Genomic DNA, 22,053 nt, shown 5'->3' on the forward strand with positions numbered 1-22,053 from the left:
TTGAATTTCAGGCACCAGAAGAATGGGGCAGTGATCGCTCGTTGCAGTCAGCCTGAGATCAGCTGGTGGGGCTGGAGGAACACGGATGATGAGTACTTGGTGACTTCCATTGCCAAGGCTTGTCAGATGGGTACCAAGAGTACCAGTGGAGCACCAGCCTGCCGACAACGTGGGGAAGCTCCTGACTCGTGTGATAGTGATTTTGGTAAAGAAGATGATAGATTTGTGTATGCAAATTCATGCATGCACTGCTAGAGCACTGTAGCTTTTAGGCCTGTTATTTGTGAAAGCATTCTTATACTATCTATTATTCACATCTCACTCAACACACCATTTTTGATTATGCCTGCATCCATTGGGCTAGTTGAGCAAATACATCCTCAACATTTTATAGTGAATTAAGTAGCATTAAATCACATTAATAGTCCTTCTCCTGAAATGATCCTGTGCTCTCATTAAAAAAATGCATGCAGTATCCATTAATGTCACTGCATTGTAGTCACTTAGCTTCAGAAAAGTGCAACTCCTACAGAAAAACAACTCTTTGCAGGGGTTTGTTTTCTTTTGCCTTTTTTGTATTTTGGTCATTTTTCAAGTATTATGCTATTATGTCAAATTACAAGTACATTTACAGAGTGACGTGCATCTCTGAAAGGGTCTTTAAAACCATCACTTTGTGCACAACAACAGGCTGGAAAGTGAGTGGCAGCACATCAGTGGCTGAGTGCAGAGAGAAGCAGTTCAGTTGCAGCCTCAGAGTAATTACTTGTTGTTTTTCCATGGTTGCTATTGAAAGCAGGTCTCTTGACTTGTGATCGTTTCCAATAGCAACACTCTGGTGTCATCAGGAAGAGATATTGATTTTTAGCAAGTTACAAATAGTCAGTTCCTGTTCATCATGTCCCTGCTACTTCTCGGATTCCCTCCCTTCCGCTCTCCGGTAGTTTGATTCTCATAACACAACACAACAACAGTAAAAGCATCTCTCCGTCTTCTCGCCTGTATCTCCAGACTCCTCTCTGACGGGTGGGTCTGGTTGCGATGACAACACTGTGCCACAGAAGCTGCTGATTCTGGATGCTCGTTCATACACCGCTGCAGTGGCCAACCGAGCCAAGGGCGGAGGCTGCGAATGTGAAGGTCAGTGTGACAGAACATTTGAAAACAGTTGAATGAATTTAGCGTTTTGTAAAGACGTGAGATGAAAGGCAACCGATGTTGTGCTTGTCAACAGTTATTTGTTGCATCGTCATTTTTCACAGCACTTACAGTTCTGTCTGCCATCGTGAGTGTGGATTCACCACCTGTATGCTTCTGATTCTGCTCAGTGATTCAAGACAGCGAAATAAATCACAGTGACGTGACACAAAGATGTAGAACCAAATTATGCAGTTCCCATGAACTCTACAGAGCTTTTTAGTCTTTTAGCTCTTTTTTTTGTTTTGTTTTACGGCCCTCCAGTTCCACTGCCATAAACCTTGTTTCCAGCGGCTGCAGGCAGCTGCTTTCAGCAAAAACATACAGATTAATCCACTGTAGACTGCCTGCCTGTACTGTACGGCCGGAGACAAAGATAGCAACTAGCTGTTTCAAACATCTAGCTGCTAAAGAGCCTAAACAGAGCCAAACAGTATAAAAAGGGTCATTGTTTGCTAACATGTTTGCCGCAATCACTTTATAAGATGATATGATGGCTTTTGTGTTTTTAGCTTGCTCATCTGCCACCAAGTGGCCAAAAAAAAGCTATGGGTGCGGTTTTAAAGCTAACAATGTTTTTACTGGGTTCTGTTATGGCAGTGGTAAAGAGAATACAACTGTAGGTCTCCAAAATACATTCAGTTCTTAATTTTCTGCCATCCAAGGTGTGTGGCACGGGTAGGCATTGAATGCCATTGAACCACTTGTCTTGTAGAGGTCAGCCTAATTAAAACTCAAATATCAAATTAGTCTCCTGCTTTTGTTGCGTTGTTTATTTCTTATGACCTTCATCAGAGTTGTTGGTGTTTGTGTTTAGAGTACTACCCCAACTGTGAGGTGATGTTCATGGGAATGGCCAACATCCATGCCATCCGGAACAGCTTCCAGGCTCTGAGGACCGTGTGCAGCCAGATCCCAGATCCAGGAAAGTAAGTTGATCTGTTTGACCTTTCTCTCTGTGCAGCTCGGCGTTCATTTGTGCCTCCCTCTCCCTCCCCCTCTTTTAGTGGCTTCACCTCAAAGTAAGGCAACACCACACAGAGATGGGAACGCTGCCACAGTCTAGTCCCATTCCTGCTGGGCTGGCCAGCTGTGTTTCCATTTGTTCCAGAGTTTACATCAGCGTGTTATTACCAGCTGTGTGTTTCACTTTTGTGTTTACATGTGTGACTATGTGTGTACCACATGTGTGGCTGTATGTGGAGTACATAGTTTGATAACCCAGCTGCTGTGGTGTCACACCAGATTATTTTAAGGCTTGTTGTTATTCTGATATGACGTAGGGGAGCCTCCAGAGATATAGGTCAGAGGCTTCCTCCTCTTATCAGCATCTAGGCTCCAGATCATTTCTTTAGTTGGGACAGGTTCTCTTTAGATTTGTACCTATCTGATCAGTCCCCTCTGCTGTTTCCAGCTGGCTTTCAGCACTCGAGAGCACCCGTTGGCTGCAGCACCTGTCTGTCATGCTAAAGGCAGCCACTCTGGTGTGTTCAGCGGTGGAGAGGGACGGCCGTCCTGTTCTAGTGCACTGTTCGGACGGGTGGGACCGCACGCCCCAGATTGTAGCCCTCGCCAAGATCCTGCTCGACCCCTACTACAGGACATTAGAGGTGAGAGTTTGCATGGCTTGGCCACAGAGTGTTCAATGTTGTTGGATTTTAGAAATACTTATTTAGTATGAAGGGAACAGATTTTACATATTAAAGTGGATTTACAGGTACTGGGAAGTACTACTGCATTTGTGAAAAAATTTACATAAAGGGCTCTGTAGATGCGGAGAGAGCTGCGTGAAATCTGGTTAATTGCCTCAAGTGATGTCACTTGAGTTGGCATCGGTTGGTGAGTACAAGTTTGTAAATGAAAAAAATCTGAAGAATAGATTTGAATAGAAAGAAGTGAGAGTTTACCAGACCTGAATGGGCAATATGTGCAATGCTAAATTAATGTAGTCGATTGAGTTCTCTTTTAGTTTTGGCTTCAGTGCTGACTACTGTGTCGTCCGCAGGGTTTCCAGGTGCTTGTAGAGACTGATTGGCTGGACTATGGTCATAAGTTTGGGGACCGCTGTGGCCACCAGGAGAATGCTGACGATGTGAGTGAGCAGTGTCCCGTCTTCCTGCAGTGGCTGGACTGCGTTCACCAGCTGCTCAAACAGTTCCCCTGTCTGTTTGAGTTCAACGAGGCCTTCCTGGTGGGTGGTCGTAAAGCACTCCTTACTTCTCTCTGCCTTTCTAATAATGACTGTTTACTTTTTTCATACTGTTTCACCAGTAATCCTCAGAGTCAGTGACATGTTGTTAGGCATTACATGAAACTGTCTTCAGTGACAGCACATATCAAAAAGTTAGCTTTTATTTTATGAATGGTCAGTCTGCTGTTACATTGAATTGGCAGAGCACTGTCAATCTATAAAGGATTTAAATCACTGCCATTATGAAAGCCTGACTTCATGTTCCATCCTTCTCATGTGTCCAGGTCAAGTTGGTGCAGCATACATACTCGTGTCTTTATGGCACCTTCCTGTGTAACAACGCTCGTGAGCGTGAGGCAAGGAACATCTACAAGCGCACCTGCTCTGTCTGGTCCCTGCTTCGCAGCGGAAACAAGAACTTCCAGAACTTCCTCTACATCCCCAGTCATGATATGGTACTTCCCACTTTTTACAGTGTCTTCACACTGTTATTATGCTTTTACTATGATGCTATTATTCATGCTTTCTTTGTAGCTGAACCACCAGTTAAATACAGTAACAACTGCTACTGAGCCTATTAGCTTGTGAGGAGAAGGTGACTTGTTTTCACTTTCATCCCTAAGCTAGAGTGATAGACACTGTCATTACTGAATATTGACCTTCCAGGATTGTCCTCGTCACAATGTTTGTCTGCCAGGTGCTGCAGCCAGTCTGTCACACACGGGCATTACAGCTGTGGACAGCTGTCTACCTACCCACCTCCTCCCCTTGCACCGCTGTGGATGACGCTATGGAGCTCTACCTCCCCCCGAGTGTCGCAGGAGACGAACTCACCTCCCGTTCTCTGGACAGGTGTGTTTGTTTGATGTAAATCTGATCTGTTGCTCAGTATCTGTACTGACTGTTCTTGGCCCATGTTCCAGGAACATGTTACAGAGAGTCAGGCTGCCCTCTAGTGTCCCAAACAGAGAATTGCGTCATTGAGCATGTGTAAAAAAATAATCCTTATGTATTTCTGATTCCAGACTTCCCAAAACCCGCTCCATGGACAACTTGCTGTCAGCTTTTGAGAACGGGGTGCCCCTGACACGTACATCCAGCGACCCCAATCTCAATAAGCACTGCCAGGAGGGTCGCTCTGCCCTGGAGCCCCCATCAGCCACAGAAGAAACCTCTGCAGATATCTGTGATGAGGTCATACCTGACACTGGACTGGAAAGCAGTGAGGGGGAACCTCTACATGCCAAGACCCCAGAGGATGGCCCAGGTGCAGAGGGTTGTGAAGACCCACTAGAGGAGCCCTGTCTCACCACACAGCCCCTGCCCTCTCCACCCCTTCCCCCTGTCCCTCTCAGTAAAGATGCTGCACTCACTCACACTCCCTTCCCCGCTCCAGTTCTCAAACAGGCTTTGCCTCAGATCACTAACCCTCCTCTCCCACCACCTCCGCTGGAGGCTGAGAGCCCCTGTAGGACTGCTGAGAGCGCCACATCACCCACTCACAAATCAGAGCCGTGCTTACCTCTCCCCTGCAATGGCACACAGCCGACAGCCACCACCCCCACCTCGCTGCTGAACGGCCACATTGAGGGCCAAATAAAAGGCCTCCCAGAACCTGCAGGCCTACAGGCTCTGAAGCAGCTACCCCCTCTTGTTCCCATGGAGGACTCTACTGAGACTCTCACAGGTGAGGGGGAACCTCCCCCCGCCCTGCCTCCCACAGTGAACCAGGATCTTACCCAGAATCATTTTACTGATGAGGAGCAGCCTGAGTCACAGCCCCAGGTTCAACCCCAGCGGGAGAAAGAGGACATGAGGACAGAAGTAGTGAAAGGAAGAGAGCGTGTGTTAACAGTTGCAGCAGCTCCTGTAGACTGCACTCAGGTAGCAGTTCGCCATGTGATCTCCCAAAGCCAGCTCTCAGACCTGTCCCTGCTCGGCTCCCACTGGGAGAGTGTCCAGGGTCTGGTCCAGTCCGCCTGCAGCAGTGCCAGCCATTCTGGCGTCAGCCGGGCCTTGCAGCCCAACACCTACCAGAGCCGTCGGCTTGCCAGTAAGCTGCTCCGCTCCCAAGGCTTTGCCATGGCCAATGGATCCCAGTGCTGCCGCAGAGAGGCTCTTTGTTGTCCCAGCAGCCCTCTGCAGCCTGGCTGGCTGTCTGCTGCCAGGAGCGCAGGCTACGCCGGCCTGTATGGGCCTGCTGCCGCTGCCCTCAACAGCTACTCCCTGGCAGGCCATCAGCTCCTGCCAGTATCGTACTCCTCGCCCTCTGCTTCCAGCTCCCCTCCCCCACCCCAGGCCCCAGCTTACCTCGATGACGACGGGCTGCCGGTGCCCATGGACGCCGTGCAGCAGAGACTGCGGCAGATCGAGGCAGGCTACAAGCAGGAGGTGGAGGTGCTGAGGCAGCAGGTGCGACAGCTGCAGATGAGGCTGGAGAGTAAACAGTACAGCACCCCTCCCTCAGAGCCAGACATCGACTACGAGGATGACATTGTGAGTCGCTTTTCCAGTGATGACATGAATGGCAGACAGCCCAATGCTATAAGCTCTTTTCTGGCTGCAGTGTTTGTAAATATTTACTTTTGATTATCCTCAGGAAGTGTTCTCTCTTCTCTCCTTCCTGCCAGTCTCCTGATCTTGCCCCTTTCCCTCTGTTTTCAGACGTGTCTTCGTGAGTCAGACAACAGCAACGAGGAGGATTCTCTGTCGACCCACAGTGAGGACCGTCTGTCTGAGGGCAGCTGGGATCGAGTGGAGCGCAAGGACACAGAGGTCGGCATCCTTTAGTCCTTCATCGTCTAATATAGCTCCTGTCTCCACTTCCTCACCTTCCTCCCTCCCCTTCACCTGTATGGCTAGGAGCACTTCTAATTCCAACACACTGTTCTGATATAGATGTCTGTGTGTGTGTGTGTGTGTGTGTGTGTGTGTGTGTGTGTAGGTCACGAGGTGGGTGCCCGACCACATGGCCTCCCATTGTTTCAACTGTGACTGTGAGTTCTGGATAGCCAAGAGACGTCACCACTGCAGGTGGGGCTTCACTGTGGTTTTCTTACCTTAATTAACACAAGAGCACATTTACTCACACATGAAAAGGTAGAAGAGAAACAACATGGGTGTCAAACATTAAAAAACACCTCCAATCAATACCTTTCCACAGGAGACTCTGAGATGTGATTAACTTACTCCTCTTTAAAAATGTTGGCCGTTTCTCAATACCAAGTACGCCAAGTTCGGACTTACGAACTTGGCAGTTCGGATTTAGCAAGTTCGACTTGGGAGTACAGTCTCTCCAGGACGGGAGGACGCAGGACCGTTATTCTGCAATTGGGACGGCAGCGTACTTGATGACGAAAACTTTGGAGCAAATTTTAAGCTACGCGCTATCGTGATGAATCGACCACAGATTTTAAGTTTTAACATCCACTTTCTCACATAAAATAATCTTAAAACCACATTCTGTACTACTAAAACAGCAGTATTTCGAAACTTGTAACTTATAGTTGTGAGTCCTCTCCTCCGGCATTGTTGCTACGAAATGCATTCTGGGATACGTGGTTGCCTCAAGTCCGCACAAGTCACCATCCGATGCATACTCGATAAAGTGGGAGGGGCAAGAACACATCCGGGCATTTGAGTGTACTTGTCGAGATGGACTCAGAGTGATGACGTTTCTCAAGTACACGAGAACACAAGTACAGAGAAGAACGCATATTGAGAAACGCCCGTTGTGTTTGTTTTAAATAGAAAAAAATGTCTCCAGTCAGCCAACATTATCTTCATAAGTTGATAGATACAGAAGAAGTATGAATAGTCTTGATATTGGTTGTGGTTCATGGCTGACCAGTTAACATTCAGAGCTCATAAAAACTGTTTTTCAGCTCATTATTTCCTCTTGTGATCAGAGGAGTGTGACAGGTGATGGCACAGAAACAATAGACCACTTTGATTTGCTCATTTGCTGCTCAGTCTGTTTTACACTGCTGGTATTGCAGCCAATAGAATGCTGATTAGAAAATTGATTAGGTTTTGTTAAGCCAGCTAATGCAAAGAAAGCCAGGTTATGTTGAACTTGCTCCATGTGGAGTGTTAATGTGGGGGCACTGAGATGTTTTAGCTGAAACCCACTGGCCAGACGTTACATCGCTGCATTGAGATGTTAAAACACCATGCAAAAGGCTGCATTTTATGATTCTTTTCACGATTCACTAAGTTTAGAAAATGTAGATTTTCTAAACTTAGTGAGTCATTTTACAACAATATGAAATACAGAAAAATATTTCAGATTGTCTTTTCCAAAGCCTTGAACTTTTAGTCCTCAATATCTGCGTATTCTCTCCTAAATAGCTGTTTCAAGATTGGATTCATTCATTCGTGTCTTCACTTATCAAAAGTATGAGATGTAAATGTCCACTAGAACAGCAGTGTGTATAAAAAGCCTTTATCCTGGCGCTCTATTGTTGTAACACAATTCTGCCAAAGTAGCAGACTGCAATTCAAAGGCACACTTTGTATTTTCAAGGCAATAAAGCAAGCTTTGATTTCAGCCCATGGTTTCAGAATTAAAGGCTCTTGGTTAGCCAGAGAATTATTTATATGCTCCACTGAAAGAACTGAAACAGTTGTCCCAAACTGGAAAGAAAGTCATAGTAACAGACAAAGAACCGCTCTGAAAATAAAGGGGATGAACAAAATGTATGCGGACACAGAGCTGCCATTATATGAAGCACTCTCCTAACTTTCTGTCAACTCTCTGTCATCAGGAACTGTGGCAATGTGTTCTGTAAAGACTGTTGTCATCTGAAGCTGCCCATCCCAGACCAGCAGCTGTATGACCCCGTGCTGGTCTGCAACACCTGCCACGACCTGCTCCTGGAGTCCCGCACCCGCGAGATCCGCAGCCAGCAGCTCAAGAAGGCCATCGCCACAGCCTCCAGCTGAGAGAAGCGTCGTTTAGCATGGCCCACCTCGGCTCGGTCCTGCTCGTTTTGGACTGATGAGCTGAGCGCCCCGTTGTAACCCCAACCCGTTGTGGTTTTGGCTGCGGGGGAGGGGGGAAAGATGAGGAGGAATTGTTGCTCTTTGGGAGGCTCGGTTTGGAAACGGAGATCCACTGTGAGACTGTCTGATAGGTGGAGGAGCGGAAAGGGAAAGTCTGAGATGGAAGTGTCTGCAGGGGAGGTTTTCCGACAGAACAAACCCCTTCTGTCCAAAGACATTTTCAACCTGGAGCGCTGCAGCGTCTAGCTGCCTCCACGTGGCCCAGTCCTCTGGCGGTGCCCTGTCCGAGACACATCTCCAACCTGTCCGCCCCAGCAGAGTCACCCACCTTTAGTACCAAGCACCTGCACCCTCCTGACAGACACTGTCTCGTACTTCAGAGGACAATCGCTCATCCTTTCACGTGCTGGGGACTCCAAAGCCTTTACCTGTACTACTGGAGGCTTTCAACTTTAAAAGAAAAGAATTGCTGCTACAGTATTTAAAAGTCTAATTTTGTATTCTTATTTTGTGCACTACTAGCTGTTGTGTATTTGAGGGAATTTGAGACCAAACTTGAGCAAAAGGGAGAAATCTGCTGTTTACTTTGTCATCGCATCTTTTTCTTGGAGCCTGAATGTAATATGTAATGGATAACTGGATCGACTTTCTGTTCATGTGCATTTGGTGGGTCGTATATGTGTTCATTGCTGCAATGTGTTTTCAAAATGATGTATATGCACAGTCAATGTGGCTCTGTCTTTATCAATGCTTTTCTCCAGTATGGCCACGTTGCAACATGAGACGTTCTGAGGGACGTGTGTGGATGGATCAGTGCAATGCTGCGTTTTGTTTGTTTTGTGGGACGTGTGCTTGATTTGTTAAGAGGAAGAGAACGCAACAATGGTGGAAGACGGCAGATAGCTGTAACGTCTCCCTCTGGTGTGAGAAAACGTCATTTGAAGGTCATGTGGGTATTCTGCGAGGGGACAGAGGGAGGTGTTTTTGCTGAGGTGTTTGGGATTGAACGGCTGAGTATCCACGTAAAGCTTGATGTCTATCTGACTGATGACTCCTCGGATCGTTAGCCGGCTGAGAAGATGCTCGGGAAAAGGCTGAACAAAGTGCTTGGAGTTTCTCGTTCTGTTTCGGGGAGTTTGGCCACAATCTCCTTTAAAAAAATGTGTTTGTGTCTGCTGGTTGTTCCTTGAGACAATAGTGCCATATTTTGTTTTGTCTATTTTTAAAGCCTTTTTCTTTCTTACGGATGGCAGCAGGTTTCTAATTGGCCACCTCTCTGTATGTTTTAATGGTACAGATAGTTAGCTGCTTAATAACACTGAGACAACTAAAGATTAACAGATGGTTCAGTTTGATAACAAGGCTAATCAGTTCAACGGATGATTGGATGTCACTGAATTAGTTATCCTGTGCAGTCATCCATTGTCTAATATTTGGGATTTTTTTTTTCACACGGTGTTCATTAAGTCAAATCTTTAAGAGGAACTCAGAAATGTAACATACATAGTTATCTGATCCGTAGTGGTGGCTAAAACCTGTCACTTAATGAATAATTGTTGTAAAGAAATGCACTGTAAAAGTTCAATCCCATGGGTTAAAATAAAAGATTATATCATGGATCGGTTTCCACGTTTGCTTCTTCACATGTTGCTCTGGAGAAGAATTCAGAGGGTCGGGAGTTGATTCCTGGTGTCACATTTGACTCATTACTTGCTCTTATCATGAGGACCAAACTGAAGAGATAAGGCTTTAGTGTAAATCAGGATATTCATGAGGCTGATAACTCAGAGTAGATCAAACACACTGGTAAATGCTGAAAGGTGAAGTGGCTGAAAGAAAAAAAACAACAAAAAACCTTTACAGCTGTTCCACAGATTAAGAAAATGACCATAAAGACAGCGAGTGAAAGAAGTGACAAAGATCATAAAGAAGTGAACAGCTTGTTCCAAAAACTGCATCCCAACAGTGACCTGACAGTACATAAGTAATAAAAACAAACTCCACCATGACAAGCTTCCATGTTAATGCACTACTGACAATAATCCTGTGATATAATGTTTAATGATAAAACACAAGTGGCACAATATGTACCTGTGCTGTCATGGAGTATTTTTACATGGTTGTTTTATTACTTTACTTAAAGATCCTGCCACGACATGGTGTAAGAGCCTCATTCACTGTAAATTCTGTCCTCAGTGCCCCACATACCAGTTGTGTAAGTGGCATATTAGATGTTGCAACTGGCCTCTGAAGTTGTGTAATAAAATCCTTGTTGTGCCATCGTGTTGAACACAGATTAAAGGCGCACAGAGAAACTTCCCTCCATCGGCAGATGAATGTGAAAACAGCCCTCTAATGTCAACCTGCACACACGGCATCCTGCACAGTGAAGCTCAAACATCCCAGTAGAGGAAGAATAAGCAAAACACATTTTTAAGTCAAGAGGGACTTTTAAATTGAGGATCTGAAAATTTCTGCCAGCAGAGGGAAACACGGTCATGGAAATAAACCCAATGCTTTTCCTCCATTTGTCCACCAGATGGCGCTTTTTCATTAAGTGAAATACAAGGCAGTGCCTCTGCATCAAGACCAGCATTCTCAGTAAATCAGATCTTTGCGTAATTTCATAGCCGTGGCTGTCTTTATTTCTCCATTTTCTCCAGTAAAAGATGAGTAAAGTTCGTATCAAAATGAATCAATACTCGTTTCCTTTCTGCGAACAAATGTTGAAAATGCAGCTGATTTTGGAACAGAGAACAGCATGGAAGTGAAACTTACATTGTTTCGCTATACAAAATATTTGTAGTTTTCCCTTCATGCCCCACCACCACCAACATCCCAACATCACATACACACACACACACATCATGCCCACTTCCGATTGCTGGCAGAAGTCTTTGAGAATAGCAACGCAAGCTAATTCATGTTTTTTGGGAGGAACTTGTGCCAATGTCCCTCACTGTACTCACTCAGCATGATCAATAATTCAGGATGAGGGTATTCTAGGTTTCCACTCAGTGAGAGAAAATAAAGGTGACAGCTCTAACTTTTCTGTAGAAAAGTTGAAGAGAGATGTTGAGGGTTTTTGCAGAGCTTTGCACTGACTGGACAGCTTTTCTGGACAGAGTGAACTGGACTGGAAAATAAACCTTTTTAAAGATTTCACCTGATATCCTCTTTTAGATGTGCGTTTCTCAGATGAAGGTGTGTGTGTGTGTGTGTGTGTGTGTGTGTGTGTGTGTGTGTGTGTGTGTGTGTGTGTGTGTGTGTGTGTGTGTGTGTGTGTGTGTGTGCAGACCTCCCTGTCTCTTTGATCTGCAAAACCCTGAGATGTATTTTGGTCCTTAATCTTATTATGAAACACCAAATATGTCAGTCTGTATTTTGGGAACACGTGTATAAGATGCACTGTTGGAAAGTCCAATTACTCTAGTAATGTACAATTTTGAGGTACTTGTACTTGTGTTTTTTTATGCCTTTTTATTAAAATATTGTATTTTTTCTTCAACTACATTTATCTGACAGATTTAAACATATGATCAGTTTATAAAATATGATGCATTATTATATTAACCCCACCTTCATCAACTACAGTATTGCATATTGATACATCAGCGCACTAAAACAATCACACTGACAGGGGCCAATTTGCAACACGAGTACTTTTATTTTGATACTGTCAATACATTTTCTTTCTAATACTTCTATACTTACTGAGTACAATTTTGAATGGGGCACCTTTAAGTGAAATGTTTCTGTAGTGTGCTACTTTAACTTCCAGACATATAAAAAAAATAAATAAAGAAAAGATCTTTTTAGATCTTTTCTTTTCAATAAAGAAAGATGTGGAACAAGCAACAAGCTGACACAAAATACATAAGAGATAAGATGTTCCTTTATTAGTCCCACAGAGGGGAAATTTCCAGAATTATACAGCAGCTAAGTGGATAGCAAAAAATAGAGGGCATCAGTAAAAAAGACATTAAATAGCAAACAGCCATGTAAACAATATAAACAAGGAATATGGAAAAAATATGATCAATATACCATACCATACTGTCAGTACCATAACGTATGGACTGACAGTGTGAAATAAAATGATGTTTCTAACCTTAAATGAAAAGAAACAAGCAGAAATAAGAATGATAGTTATGTTCCTCCCACAGGGCCACTTAAGGTTACCTGTGGCGCAATGAGACGCGCGCTTTGATGATTAACTCCACCTGATTTCCCGCAGTGCCACTATCACCTGGACGCGTCTGCCTATCAGCACCATGGCAGTAATTGCATCAGATTTGGCTCCTGCGCTCCAGGACCCCATTCATGGGCCCCCCCATTGGAGCTCTTATCAGTGGAGAGCTTTATTAGACACGATGCCCGAAGGGGGAGGGGCCACTCTTTCTTTCCTGTCGGGGTATGGCGATAGATAAGTATGAGACCCCCTGCAAGAATGCGATCACATCGAAAAAACAAGTCATTGTGTTGCCTTCCCTCCATCGAGTCAGAGACGCTCCAAAATGCAGCCGCTCATCCTGCCGGTTCTCCTGGTATCCCTCTGGACGATCTGCACAGGAGCAGGAGGTGAGTGTGATCCATCCATAGCTGGAAGATATGCCGGACAGGTGATGGTTTTATTTAGATTTCACCTGCCACTGAACAGGTCCTAAATATAAAGATAGTGTCTGAGGGAATCATTAATTGAATAATGTTCTTAGAACCCTGCCAGGAAAGGAATTATTTTTCAGTCTGTCTTTTAATATTTATTCTTATATTTCTGTTCAAAATCTGTGAGGTTATTGTAACGCTGAACGTGAAATTGGTGGATTATTAATGTCTGAATTAATGTATTTGAATCCTAAATAAATATGGAATGAATCAGCACCTCAGAAAGCATTTCAGAGAGACCAGCGAGGTGAAGCTGCTTGTTTTTTCAACCGTGTCACTCACTTTGTTGATAGAAAGTTGATATGTTGCGGAATCCCAAGACTCTGAGACAGATATCCAAAAATAGATTAAGAAAGATGTTCGGCAGAGAAGTCACCAAAGACCCGCAGCTCCCCAGATAAAAAAGAGGCACCAAAGCAGCACCAAAACCGCCTGCGTGACGATCTCTCCCCGCACACACACGCACCTGACCCGTCCATCACACTAATGTGGCGACGGACATTCCTCCAAACGTCCGAAATGCGCATCTGCAAGGTGCATTTTCACCGCTGATGTCCCTGTTGAAGGGCACGATAGGATACTCAGATTCTGTATCAGCTGAGCCAACAGAAGCAGGCAGCTCGGACCGAGCTGAGGCTCCCTCAGTGCCTCTGTCGAGCGGACACCTCTCTCTCCCTCTCTCGCTCTCCCTCTGGTGCACCTGCTCAGACCCACACTGAGCCAGTGACAGACGGTCGCGTCCTGCATGCCGCAGAGAGACGCATCGAGCTGCGCACAGCCAATGTCTCCAATTTCACAGCGACTGATTCTGAGACGTTAATTTGGCACCAAAATTCTAATGGAGTAGATGAACAGTAATTAATGACTGACTGACTGACTGACTGACACCGCTGCGCTTTTTGGTCGGTGCGAACAGGAAAGAGTCATTAGTTAACAAATGCGCACATGAAAAGAAAGTGTCAACAATGACCCCCGATGAGGTTTTTCCACATGAATACCAAACACGCCTTTTCTCTCTTTAAAATGTGACTAGATTGGGCTAATTAATTTGGAGATATTCGGAATTTCAATTAGACAACTGCAAGAATGAATAGAGAGTGATTTACATTTTTCACAGTACCGCTCTTTGGCTTTTGGTGTAAAACGCTCTAAAATATTCCACAAATACTCCTGCACTGACTTGTACGTCACATCCAGGGGAGAGTTACTCTATGTGCGACTTTAGATCGAACTGTTACAGTATCTATTCAGTTATTTCTGCAAAGAGTTGGAGCTAAAGCGCCAGTCCATGCAGACGCTCCAAGCTGTTAAACACTCACGGTGGCTCGTCTGCTGCTCAGTGCGCTCGGCTGGACTCGGTGCTGAGGAGGAGCGTCCTGCGCTTTGTCACATGCGCTCTGTGAGGAGCAGCTCTGAACGTTGCGGTGCGTTGCTCAGTACCTGCAGTTAGACGCACAGAGGGATCAAAGTTTTGTTCGAGGCCTCTGCATGACAGAAACAAGTGCCATGCGTTTGTGGTGAAAAGGCGATCCTGATAAAAAAGTATCAAATTCTCCTTTTTCTACTGTGCAGTTACGCACTTATCAAAAACTAATGACGGGGAGCAGTCAGTCCTCATTTTGTTGGGGATTCAGAAGGTTGGAGGTTGGAGAGGATTGGATTGGTACAGCGTAGCATTTCTTTTGAACCGTGTGTTTGTGTGAGAACGCACAGTTTATGTCTGGCTCTGCATGGCGCACACAACACAATGGCATGAAACGATCCGTCTGCGCGTCAGCGTTTGCTCACATTTGGTTTTCTGTCTGGTCGACGTGCAGGCAGACGTGGCCCATTTGTTTGCCTTTGCTGCCTTTTGTTTTCTTCTTCACAGTTTCCTCAGTTTGCTCTCTTGGCAGACTTCTCGGATCCATTGAAACTCATTCATATTGTTCATTTGCTCTGCGGCGCACTAAAGATCAAAGCCAAGCGCCCATTGGTCAAGAATTGTGCGGACAGAAATCTGATTGGCCGAGATGAAAACAAGTGACTATGGGCCATAAAAATCGAGTTACGACTTAGAGTGATGAAGGATACTGTCCAAGTACTCATTTGAGTAATAGTCCTGCATTGGAAATATTACTTCAGTAAAAGTAATATTAGTAGCTAAATGTGGGCTATTTAAAGTATCACAAGTAAAAGTACTCAATTAACAGATTATTATCTCTCTATTAGTTGTAGTTGTCTACCATCTTACAGTTGTAGTTGGTGGAGGTGGAACTAACTTTTACTACTTTGTAATACTGTCAGTAAGTTGAATCTATAACAGTGCAGCATATTCTAGAAGCTCACCATATTTGTAGTTCTGTGTGAAAAATCTTGGTTAGGTAACTCAATAAATCTGCCAATAAATGCAGCGGAATAATAAGTACAATATTTTCCTTCTGAAATGTAGTGGAGTTTAAGTATATATTGGCATACAATGCAAACACTCAAGTAAAATACAAGTACCTCAAACTTGAGTGTATGTGCTTAGTTACTTTCCACCACTGCTTACAGACAAAAGATGAGCAAACATTATCTGGCTCAAATGAAACTTAGGCAGGTAGGTCATGATCTGTAAAGAGCATCTTCTGTCAAAGCCATGAGTGACAAGCTTTATTGTCACAGTTATTAGATGCATTTGATACGTGATAAGTTAGAGGGCAGATACAGCTGTGGTCCTGATTGCTCCTATGATAAGACTGATTTAAGCTGTGGCCTCAGTGCTGACCTTTGAGGATGGAAAGAGACACATTTTCACAGCTCCCACCAGCACTGTCAGACCATGCAGCAGGTAAATGTGAGTCAAAGTTACAAATTAATCAGAGTCTTTTAACACCTTCAGTACATCCTGAGGGGTTTTTTTTCTCCTGTTTTTTTTTCCAAATCTAAAAACAAATCAAAGAAATGAGCATTTCTTTAATTTACATGACCAGTATAGTGAATGATGACAAATGTGAAAATAATCTTAACACCCCCCCCCACCCCCACACACACTCGTTGGTCCCCCCTGCTTCGTTTATTTTCAGTACCCATTATCATGCAGGAGCAGGAGGAAAAGGCTTACCAACATGGCAAAGAAAACAAACACTGGCTTCCTTCACAAACACCAGGAGAAGTCCTCATACCAGTCTAACAACAGAGCAGGAGACCCTCCCCGTATTTTTTCAATGGCATGTGTGTTTTTCATAAATATTTGATTGGTGAGATAGCTGCAGATATTTGTCTCCAAGCACAGGGTGGAAACATGCAAACCAATTGTGAAATATTAATAAACCCTCAGACAAACATGTGAGAATGTTCCCTCGCTGATGCAAAAGATTGGCTCTGTGTTTATTCTGATAGCACGGAAAGATAAAGCACAAACGCCAACTTTTGGGGGAAAAGGAAGACAGTTCCTGCATATTAGGGGTTTTTGTACGGCCAGGAATAACAGCTGACTTATATCAATAGGAGAACAATTCACTGTTTGCAGTAAAGAAAAAAAACAAACTCTGAATGAAAAAGGCAGTTGTCAGTGTATATGATAAGAAGAAACATCCCATTCTGCTCTCACAATAAGCTGAGGCTTGTTGGTGTCACCCAGAGGTTAACAATGCAGGGAACTGCTGGTACTGGCACTGGCATCAAGTGTCTGTGATTATGATCTTTACATTATTTGCTGATGCCATTCAGTCTCACAATACAGGTGTACAAGCATCCCACCAATAAAAACCTTGTTTTTCATTTCCTGTGTTTCAGATTGGTGCTATCAGTCCCAGTTCACCTGTGATCACCAGTGCAATGGTAAGATTATTTAAATACTTAAAACTTTAAGTACATAAATGCAAATTACAGATGTGAAGTGTAAGAAAACACAAGCTGAAAAATGGAGCTAAAATAAAGAGCAATTTAACAAATGAAGTAAAAATGAACAAATGCAGGAAAAGAACCGAATAAATCCCATTCATGCTTTAAAGGTGATCAGCATCTAAAAATCTACTCTAAAAATGTTGATATGCTCTGGTAAATCTAAGGTTATATCTGAGATAACAGTTTTAACTTCTGAAGGACACACCTGTAGTTTGCTTAGTTGCATTATATTACTAGCATTGCATGAGACGTAGATCTGTCTATTGTATGCATAAAAATCAAACTTGATTTGATACATATTGAAATATTTGACCTAAAGGTAACATGTAGGTGGAGAATAGTAAGGAGCCAAGGACTGATCCCTGTGGTACTCCATAGATTTGGGTGGTTGAGGATTTAGAGTCCTCTATAGTCATAAAAGATGTCCATTCAGAGAAATAGGAATGAGATAGGAATAAAACCAATCTAAAACATTGCCCAGTATGCCTTTAATGCTCCAGACATTCAATTAAAATCAAATGGTACTCTGAATCAAAAGCAATAAACAATGTTTGGCCACTGTCAGCTGGTAAAAAGAAGACCATTACAAACCCTGAGAAGTGCTAACACAGTTTTATGACCTGCTCTAAGACTGAATTAAAACGTATCAAAGATACAGTCCAAGTTGTTTGACTTGGGTGTGTTTCTTGTTTCAGTGCCAGACAAGTGGAGTCACGTCAGCAATGGCTGTGCAGGAAAATACCAGTCGCCCATCAACGTCATCACCAGGAAGACTTTGAAAGATGAGCGACTGACTCCTTTCAAGTTCGATAACTACCAGCAGATCTTCAGAGGCACAATCAAGAACAACGGCCACTCGGGTGAGGGTATTTTCCATTAAACATCAAATAGCTATCAATGCTTTGCAGCTGTTGCATGAACTCTTTGTGCTCGCTGTGTCCACTCCAGTTCAGGTTGGAGTTCCTCACCTCAGCACCATCTCAGGTGGAGGCCTGTCAACCAGCTACAAGGCTGTGCAGTTCCACCTCCACTGGGGCAGCAACGGAGGGCCTGGCTCTGAACACACCATTGATGGGGAGCAGTATCCCATGGAGGTAACTTAACCTTACAATACAAACACACAGCCTGTCTTTAATATGGTCAGCTGTTATGAGACACAATGGATGAAGAATAACTGATGTGTTCATCTGGATCATGTGAAGGCAGTTGAGTAGATCTACATGTCAATCCCATTAATGGCTTAAAATTGGACAGATATAAAAATTTTCAATATCTTTAACAATATATATATATATATATATATATATAACAATATCTAAGGCAAAAGAACACGTTCCGTGAGTTAACTTATCAATTGAAGCTGTTCATTTGTGGCCAATCATTTGTGTTATGATCACAAATATGACACTCTACAAACACGTATGTGAATATACTTTAAAGGGTCAGGCTGATGATATACTATTTTTTTCTATTGTTAACAAATTCCATTAAAAGTGTGTTAGTCTGTTTTTAATGCTTCCTGACTTCCTGACTTGTGTCTGTGGCACTCAGCCTCAAGCCCATTCATTCATTCCTGAAGGCATGAATCTTTAATAACAGGCTACAAATATAGAGTTTCAGTTTTAAAAAAGGCCCACACGGCTGGACTTTTACCAAACATTACTCAAACAGGAGTAAATAGTGCATTTGCTGGGAACTATTTTTTGCCACAGACTTTGCGCACTAGTGAGTACTTACAGCAGCACGATGGTTTATGAAAGGTTGACATGTTAACATCTCCTTTGTTTCAAAAGAGTGCTCAAATGGAGCTCAGTGGCAAAGGAATGGGCTATATACGACTGTTGGTTTTCGTCTTTTCAGGGAATTTGCTTATGATAAGAAAAATATATAATATTACCACATATTTGAATGGTCAAAATACTCATTTGGTCTTTAAATTTCACTGTTTTTATGGATGCGCCAATTAATTTATTGCTTATTTGGTGATTGTTTGATTGGTTAGAAATGATTTTTGTTCATCAATCAAGTCCTTTAGAGCTGATTAACTTGAACTGATATCTGCTGCTTGTTTGAACATGAAATCAATTCATTGGCCAGAAACTGATCAAATCATGATGTTTTTGTTGGTCCTGTTTACAATGAGAGTCTACTCAGATGGTAAAAAATAAGTTTGTGAAAAAGTGATAACATCAGTAATATTTTTTCTACAGCTGCACATTGTTCACATGAAGCATCATTACACTGATCTGACAACAGCGCTGTCAGACCCAGAGGGAATTGCAGTGCTTGGGTTTTTCTACGAGGTAACCATTTTAAATTCTGTTGGCATCAAACTGCTGTCATAGAGCAGACCCCAAGCTGAAATGAAACGGTGCTGAAATGTGTATATTTCCATTTTCAGAGGTCCAGTAGTGCAAACCGAAAGTATGACCCCATCATCAATGCTCTGCGAAGCATCAAAACTACAAGTAAGTATTGAAGTTCAATAAAACCAGCTAAGAATGTGGCCACAGAGGAGCATCGCTAACGTTTCACCTGTGACTTTTCTGTTTTCAGATGGCAACACATCTCTGCTTCCCATCTCCCTGACACAACTCATCCCATCTGAGCAGAATCTGACCACCTACTACCGCTACAAGGGCTCTCTGACCACCCCAGGCTGCACCGAGGCTGTGATTTGGACTCTGTTTGAGCATCCCATCCCTCTGAGCATGGATCAGGTTAGAATAAAATTTTGTGTTTGTGGATACATCAGTCTTAAAATACTCATGAGATGATTAATGACATAATGAAGAAGAAAGTTCTGAGACACAAGTTTGGAATAATTTTTATACTATTCTATGGCTTTTGCTATTTTTCTGTAACATGTTTTGTGAAATATTGGATTATTTGGCTCTAGCAATTATTTAAATGAAACCATTGGAGAATTCTTTTCTTTTGTCTGAATTTTCGTAAAAGCATTTGGTAACTGCTGGCTTCATCTTTAAAAATGTATTACATTTTATAAGCTAAACCTGTAAAGTAACCAAACAGTAACTGCTGATAAGTAAATATAGTGGAGTGAAAAGCATAAAGTTGCATAAAATGGAGATTATCAAGTAAAATACAAGTATTTCAGTATTGTTCTGAAGTACATAATGGGAAAAAATGTACTTAGTTATGTTGCATTAATTTATTGTAATGTACAGAGCTAGACTAAAACTCAGTCTCAGTCACATTGTAGACATTGATGATCTCTTTCCAGAAACTGGAGCCTAACGCCTGTGTTTATCTCCTGTTCCCTCAGCTGCGTGTGTTCTCTGAGCTCAAGTTCCACGACGGAAAGCCAATGGTGGGGACCTTCAGGCCGGTCCAGCCCCTGAATGGCCGGCAGGTGTTCCGGTCAGGAGGTGCAGTGATCCTGGCCAGCTCTGCCTTCCTTGTGGCCGCTGTTGCCACTGCCTTGGGACTGTCCCAGCCCAACTAGAGCAAGGCATCCCATGCTGCACTGCGACATCCATGAACACAATAAGTTCTGCATCACTCCTCAGCTGAACCCTGGTTTGTAACATTATTGCATGGTTGCTAAGACCACGTCGTAGTGCAGGCATGACTCACCTGGTGTTCCTCCCTTACAACACAAATGACAAAGGTGTTCGCGGAATGCCTTACGAAAGGTGCTGTAAGGGTTTGACCAGCATTCATGCATGTGTAGTGAAGTAGTAGGTCTTCTTTCAGCATTATGAATGTGCCATAAAGCAGGTTACCAAGCATTCAAAGTGAGTTTGAATTCAAACTCAACACCAGATCTCTTAGTCATGCCCTAATCTCTCATATCATCCTCTAAAAACCAGCACACACACACATCCTCACACACGTTAGACCTCATCCACTTTGTCCAATGTCAGGTAAATTTAGTCTCCGCTAACGTCAGTCTGAGTCGCCCATGGTTTGCTCTCTGAGAGTCGATGTCAGCCCCATGACCTGGCACGTGATGTGTTGTTCTCAGTAGGGCATGTGAACACCATAGAGCTATTAATAGTAGAACTGAGTCACAAAAAACAAGCTCCATTTCAAAGCCAGCGGTCAAAGGAGTCAGCAGTTTGGCTTTTCTTTCCAGTCCAGGAGCACGCAGCACAACTGAACCCCGTTCAGTCACTCAGTCAGCAGTTGCTTCGGGACAGCAGGGGAGGGTGAGGTGTGTGAGGACTTGCCTTTCTCTGCAGGAGCAACTGCATGCTGTTCCGAGAGCAGAGCTGCAGTCTATTTCCTCCAATAGTCACAGGCTACCGACTGCTGAGACAGAGGTGAAGATGCTCATTGGTGGGTCACAAAGCGAGTGGCAGCTTGGTTTCAGAGGGAGGAGGGATCGCCTGCAGGAGGAGAGAGCAACAGCCAGCATATAAAACGTCACGTCTCTTTTCAAACTACTGTCATTATATTCATGCGTCTCAAACACTTGCATGAATCCGCATGTCTTGATGTGCAAGGTGTTAATCATGAGGCACATGTACAGAACATGGCTGCTGGAGTGAAGCTGCACACGCAGAACCGTGCTTGCCAAATTCATACACACACCTCAGGCACTCCATTTCCCATTTTTGACCCGCAAAGTTCAGTGAGCTTATCTTGAGAACATGTGATTGTGTTCATGGCTTGTATTACAGGGTCTGTGATGCACTGAATGTTATCGACTGTGAATTACACCCCACTGAGTTTTCACTCATTTATTTAGGAGGACTTGTTATGTATTCTAGTGAGAGATCTGTGCAATTTTGCAGCAAGATTTACTGTGATGATCGAGCAAGGAATCTGTATATTTTCCATTGTTTCATAGGCCATCAACTTCTATTTCTATGCTGTGTCATTGTACACATGTATTTATGTACCGAATGTGTATATTGATATGAGACGCACAGTTATTGTTATTTATGTATTGCAAAGTTTATATAGTGCTGAATGCAAACCCATATATGAAGCATCAAGTTGTTCATGACCAATCGAGTTTACTTATGATGTTCAAGTGTATGAGATTGTCAGGTTGTAATGCTTGAAAGTGTCATAAATATTATTGAGAATGTGTTCCAAATGAACAAAAGAATAAACTTAAATGCCTTTTTAACGACAGTCTCTTCTGCTTGCACAGG

The 22,053-nt window shown here is 43.5% G+C and overlaps 3 protein-coding genes across 4 annotated transcripts in view; 2 read left to right on the top strand and 1 right to left on the bottom strand.

Annotated features, from left to right (window-relative positions):
• Positions 1-10,009, top strand: part of mtmr4 (myotubularin related protein 4) — a 40,288-nt gene extending 30,279 nt beyond the window's left edge. For both annotated transcript variants that reach the window (XM_070982765.1, XM_070982764.1), the window contains 11 exons: positions 12-205; positions 1,012-1,140; positions 2,015-2,126; positions 2,612-2,807; positions 3,203-3,388; positions 3,673-3,843; positions 4,086-4,240; positions 4,414-5,884; positions 6,053-6,163; positions 6,333-6,421; positions 8,155-10,009. In XM_070982765.1, coding sequence (XP_070838866.1) covers positions 12-205; positions 1,012-1,140; positions 2,015-2,126; positions 2,612-2,807; positions 3,203-3,388; positions 3,673-3,843; positions 4,086-4,240; positions 4,414-5,884; positions 6,053-6,163; positions 6,333-6,421; positions 8,155-8,332 — 2,992 coding nt within the window. In that variant the 3' untranslated portion in view covers positions 8,333-10,009. The remainder of the gene's footprint in view (positions 1-11; positions 206-1,011; positions 1,141-2,014; positions 2,127-2,611; positions 2,808-3,202; positions 3,389-3,672; positions 3,844-4,085; positions 4,241-4,413; positions 5,885-6,052; positions 6,164-6,332; positions 6,422-8,154) is intronic.
• Positions 1-22,053, bottom strand: part of vkorc1l1 (vitamin K epoxide reductase complex, subunit 1-like 1) — a 157,912-nt gene that overhangs the window by 90,269 nt on the left and 45,590 nt on the right. The gene's annotated exons all lie outside the window — the stretch shown is intronic.
• Positions 12,637-22,026, top strand: ca4a (carbonic anhydrase IV a). Its single transcript, XM_070983557.1, has 8 exons — positions 12,637-12,973; positions 16,817-16,861; positions 17,623-17,787; positions 17,876-18,021; positions 19,138-19,230; positions 19,329-19,395; positions 19,484-19,647; positions 20,214-22,026. The coding sequence occupies exons 1-8, from the start codon at positions 12,910-12,912 to the stop codon at positions 20,391-20,393; spliced, it is 924 nt and encodes a 307-aa protein (XP_070839658.1). The 5' UTR covers positions 12,637-12,909; the 3' UTR covers positions 20,394-22,026.

The sequence above is a fragment of the Chaetodon trifascialis genome, chromosome 16 (genome assembly GCF_039877785.1).
Source record: "Chaetodon trifascialis isolate fChaTrf1 chromosome 16, fChaTrf1.hap1, whole genome shotgun sequence".
Lineage (NCBI taxonomy): Eukaryota > Metazoa > Chordata > Actinopteri > Chaetodontiformes > Chaetodontidae > Chaetodon > Chaetodon trifascialis.

What these genes read in the sequence shown, in the direction of transcription:
- ca4a (XM_070983557.1), top strand. Translation starts at nt 12,910, where the DNA reads ATGCAGCCGCTCATCCTGCCGGTTCTCCTGGTATCCCTCTGGACGATC. An exon ending in GATCTGCACAGGAGCAGGAG is followed by an intron (nt 12,974 to 16,816) that starts GTGAGTGTGATC and finishes CCTGTGTTTCAG; the next exon opens with ATTGGTGCTATCAGTCCCAG. An exon ending in GGGAGCAGTATCCCATGGAG is followed by an intron (nt 18,022 to 19,137) that starts GTAACTTAACCT and finishes TTTTTTCTACAG; the next exon opens with CTGCACATTGTTCACATGAA.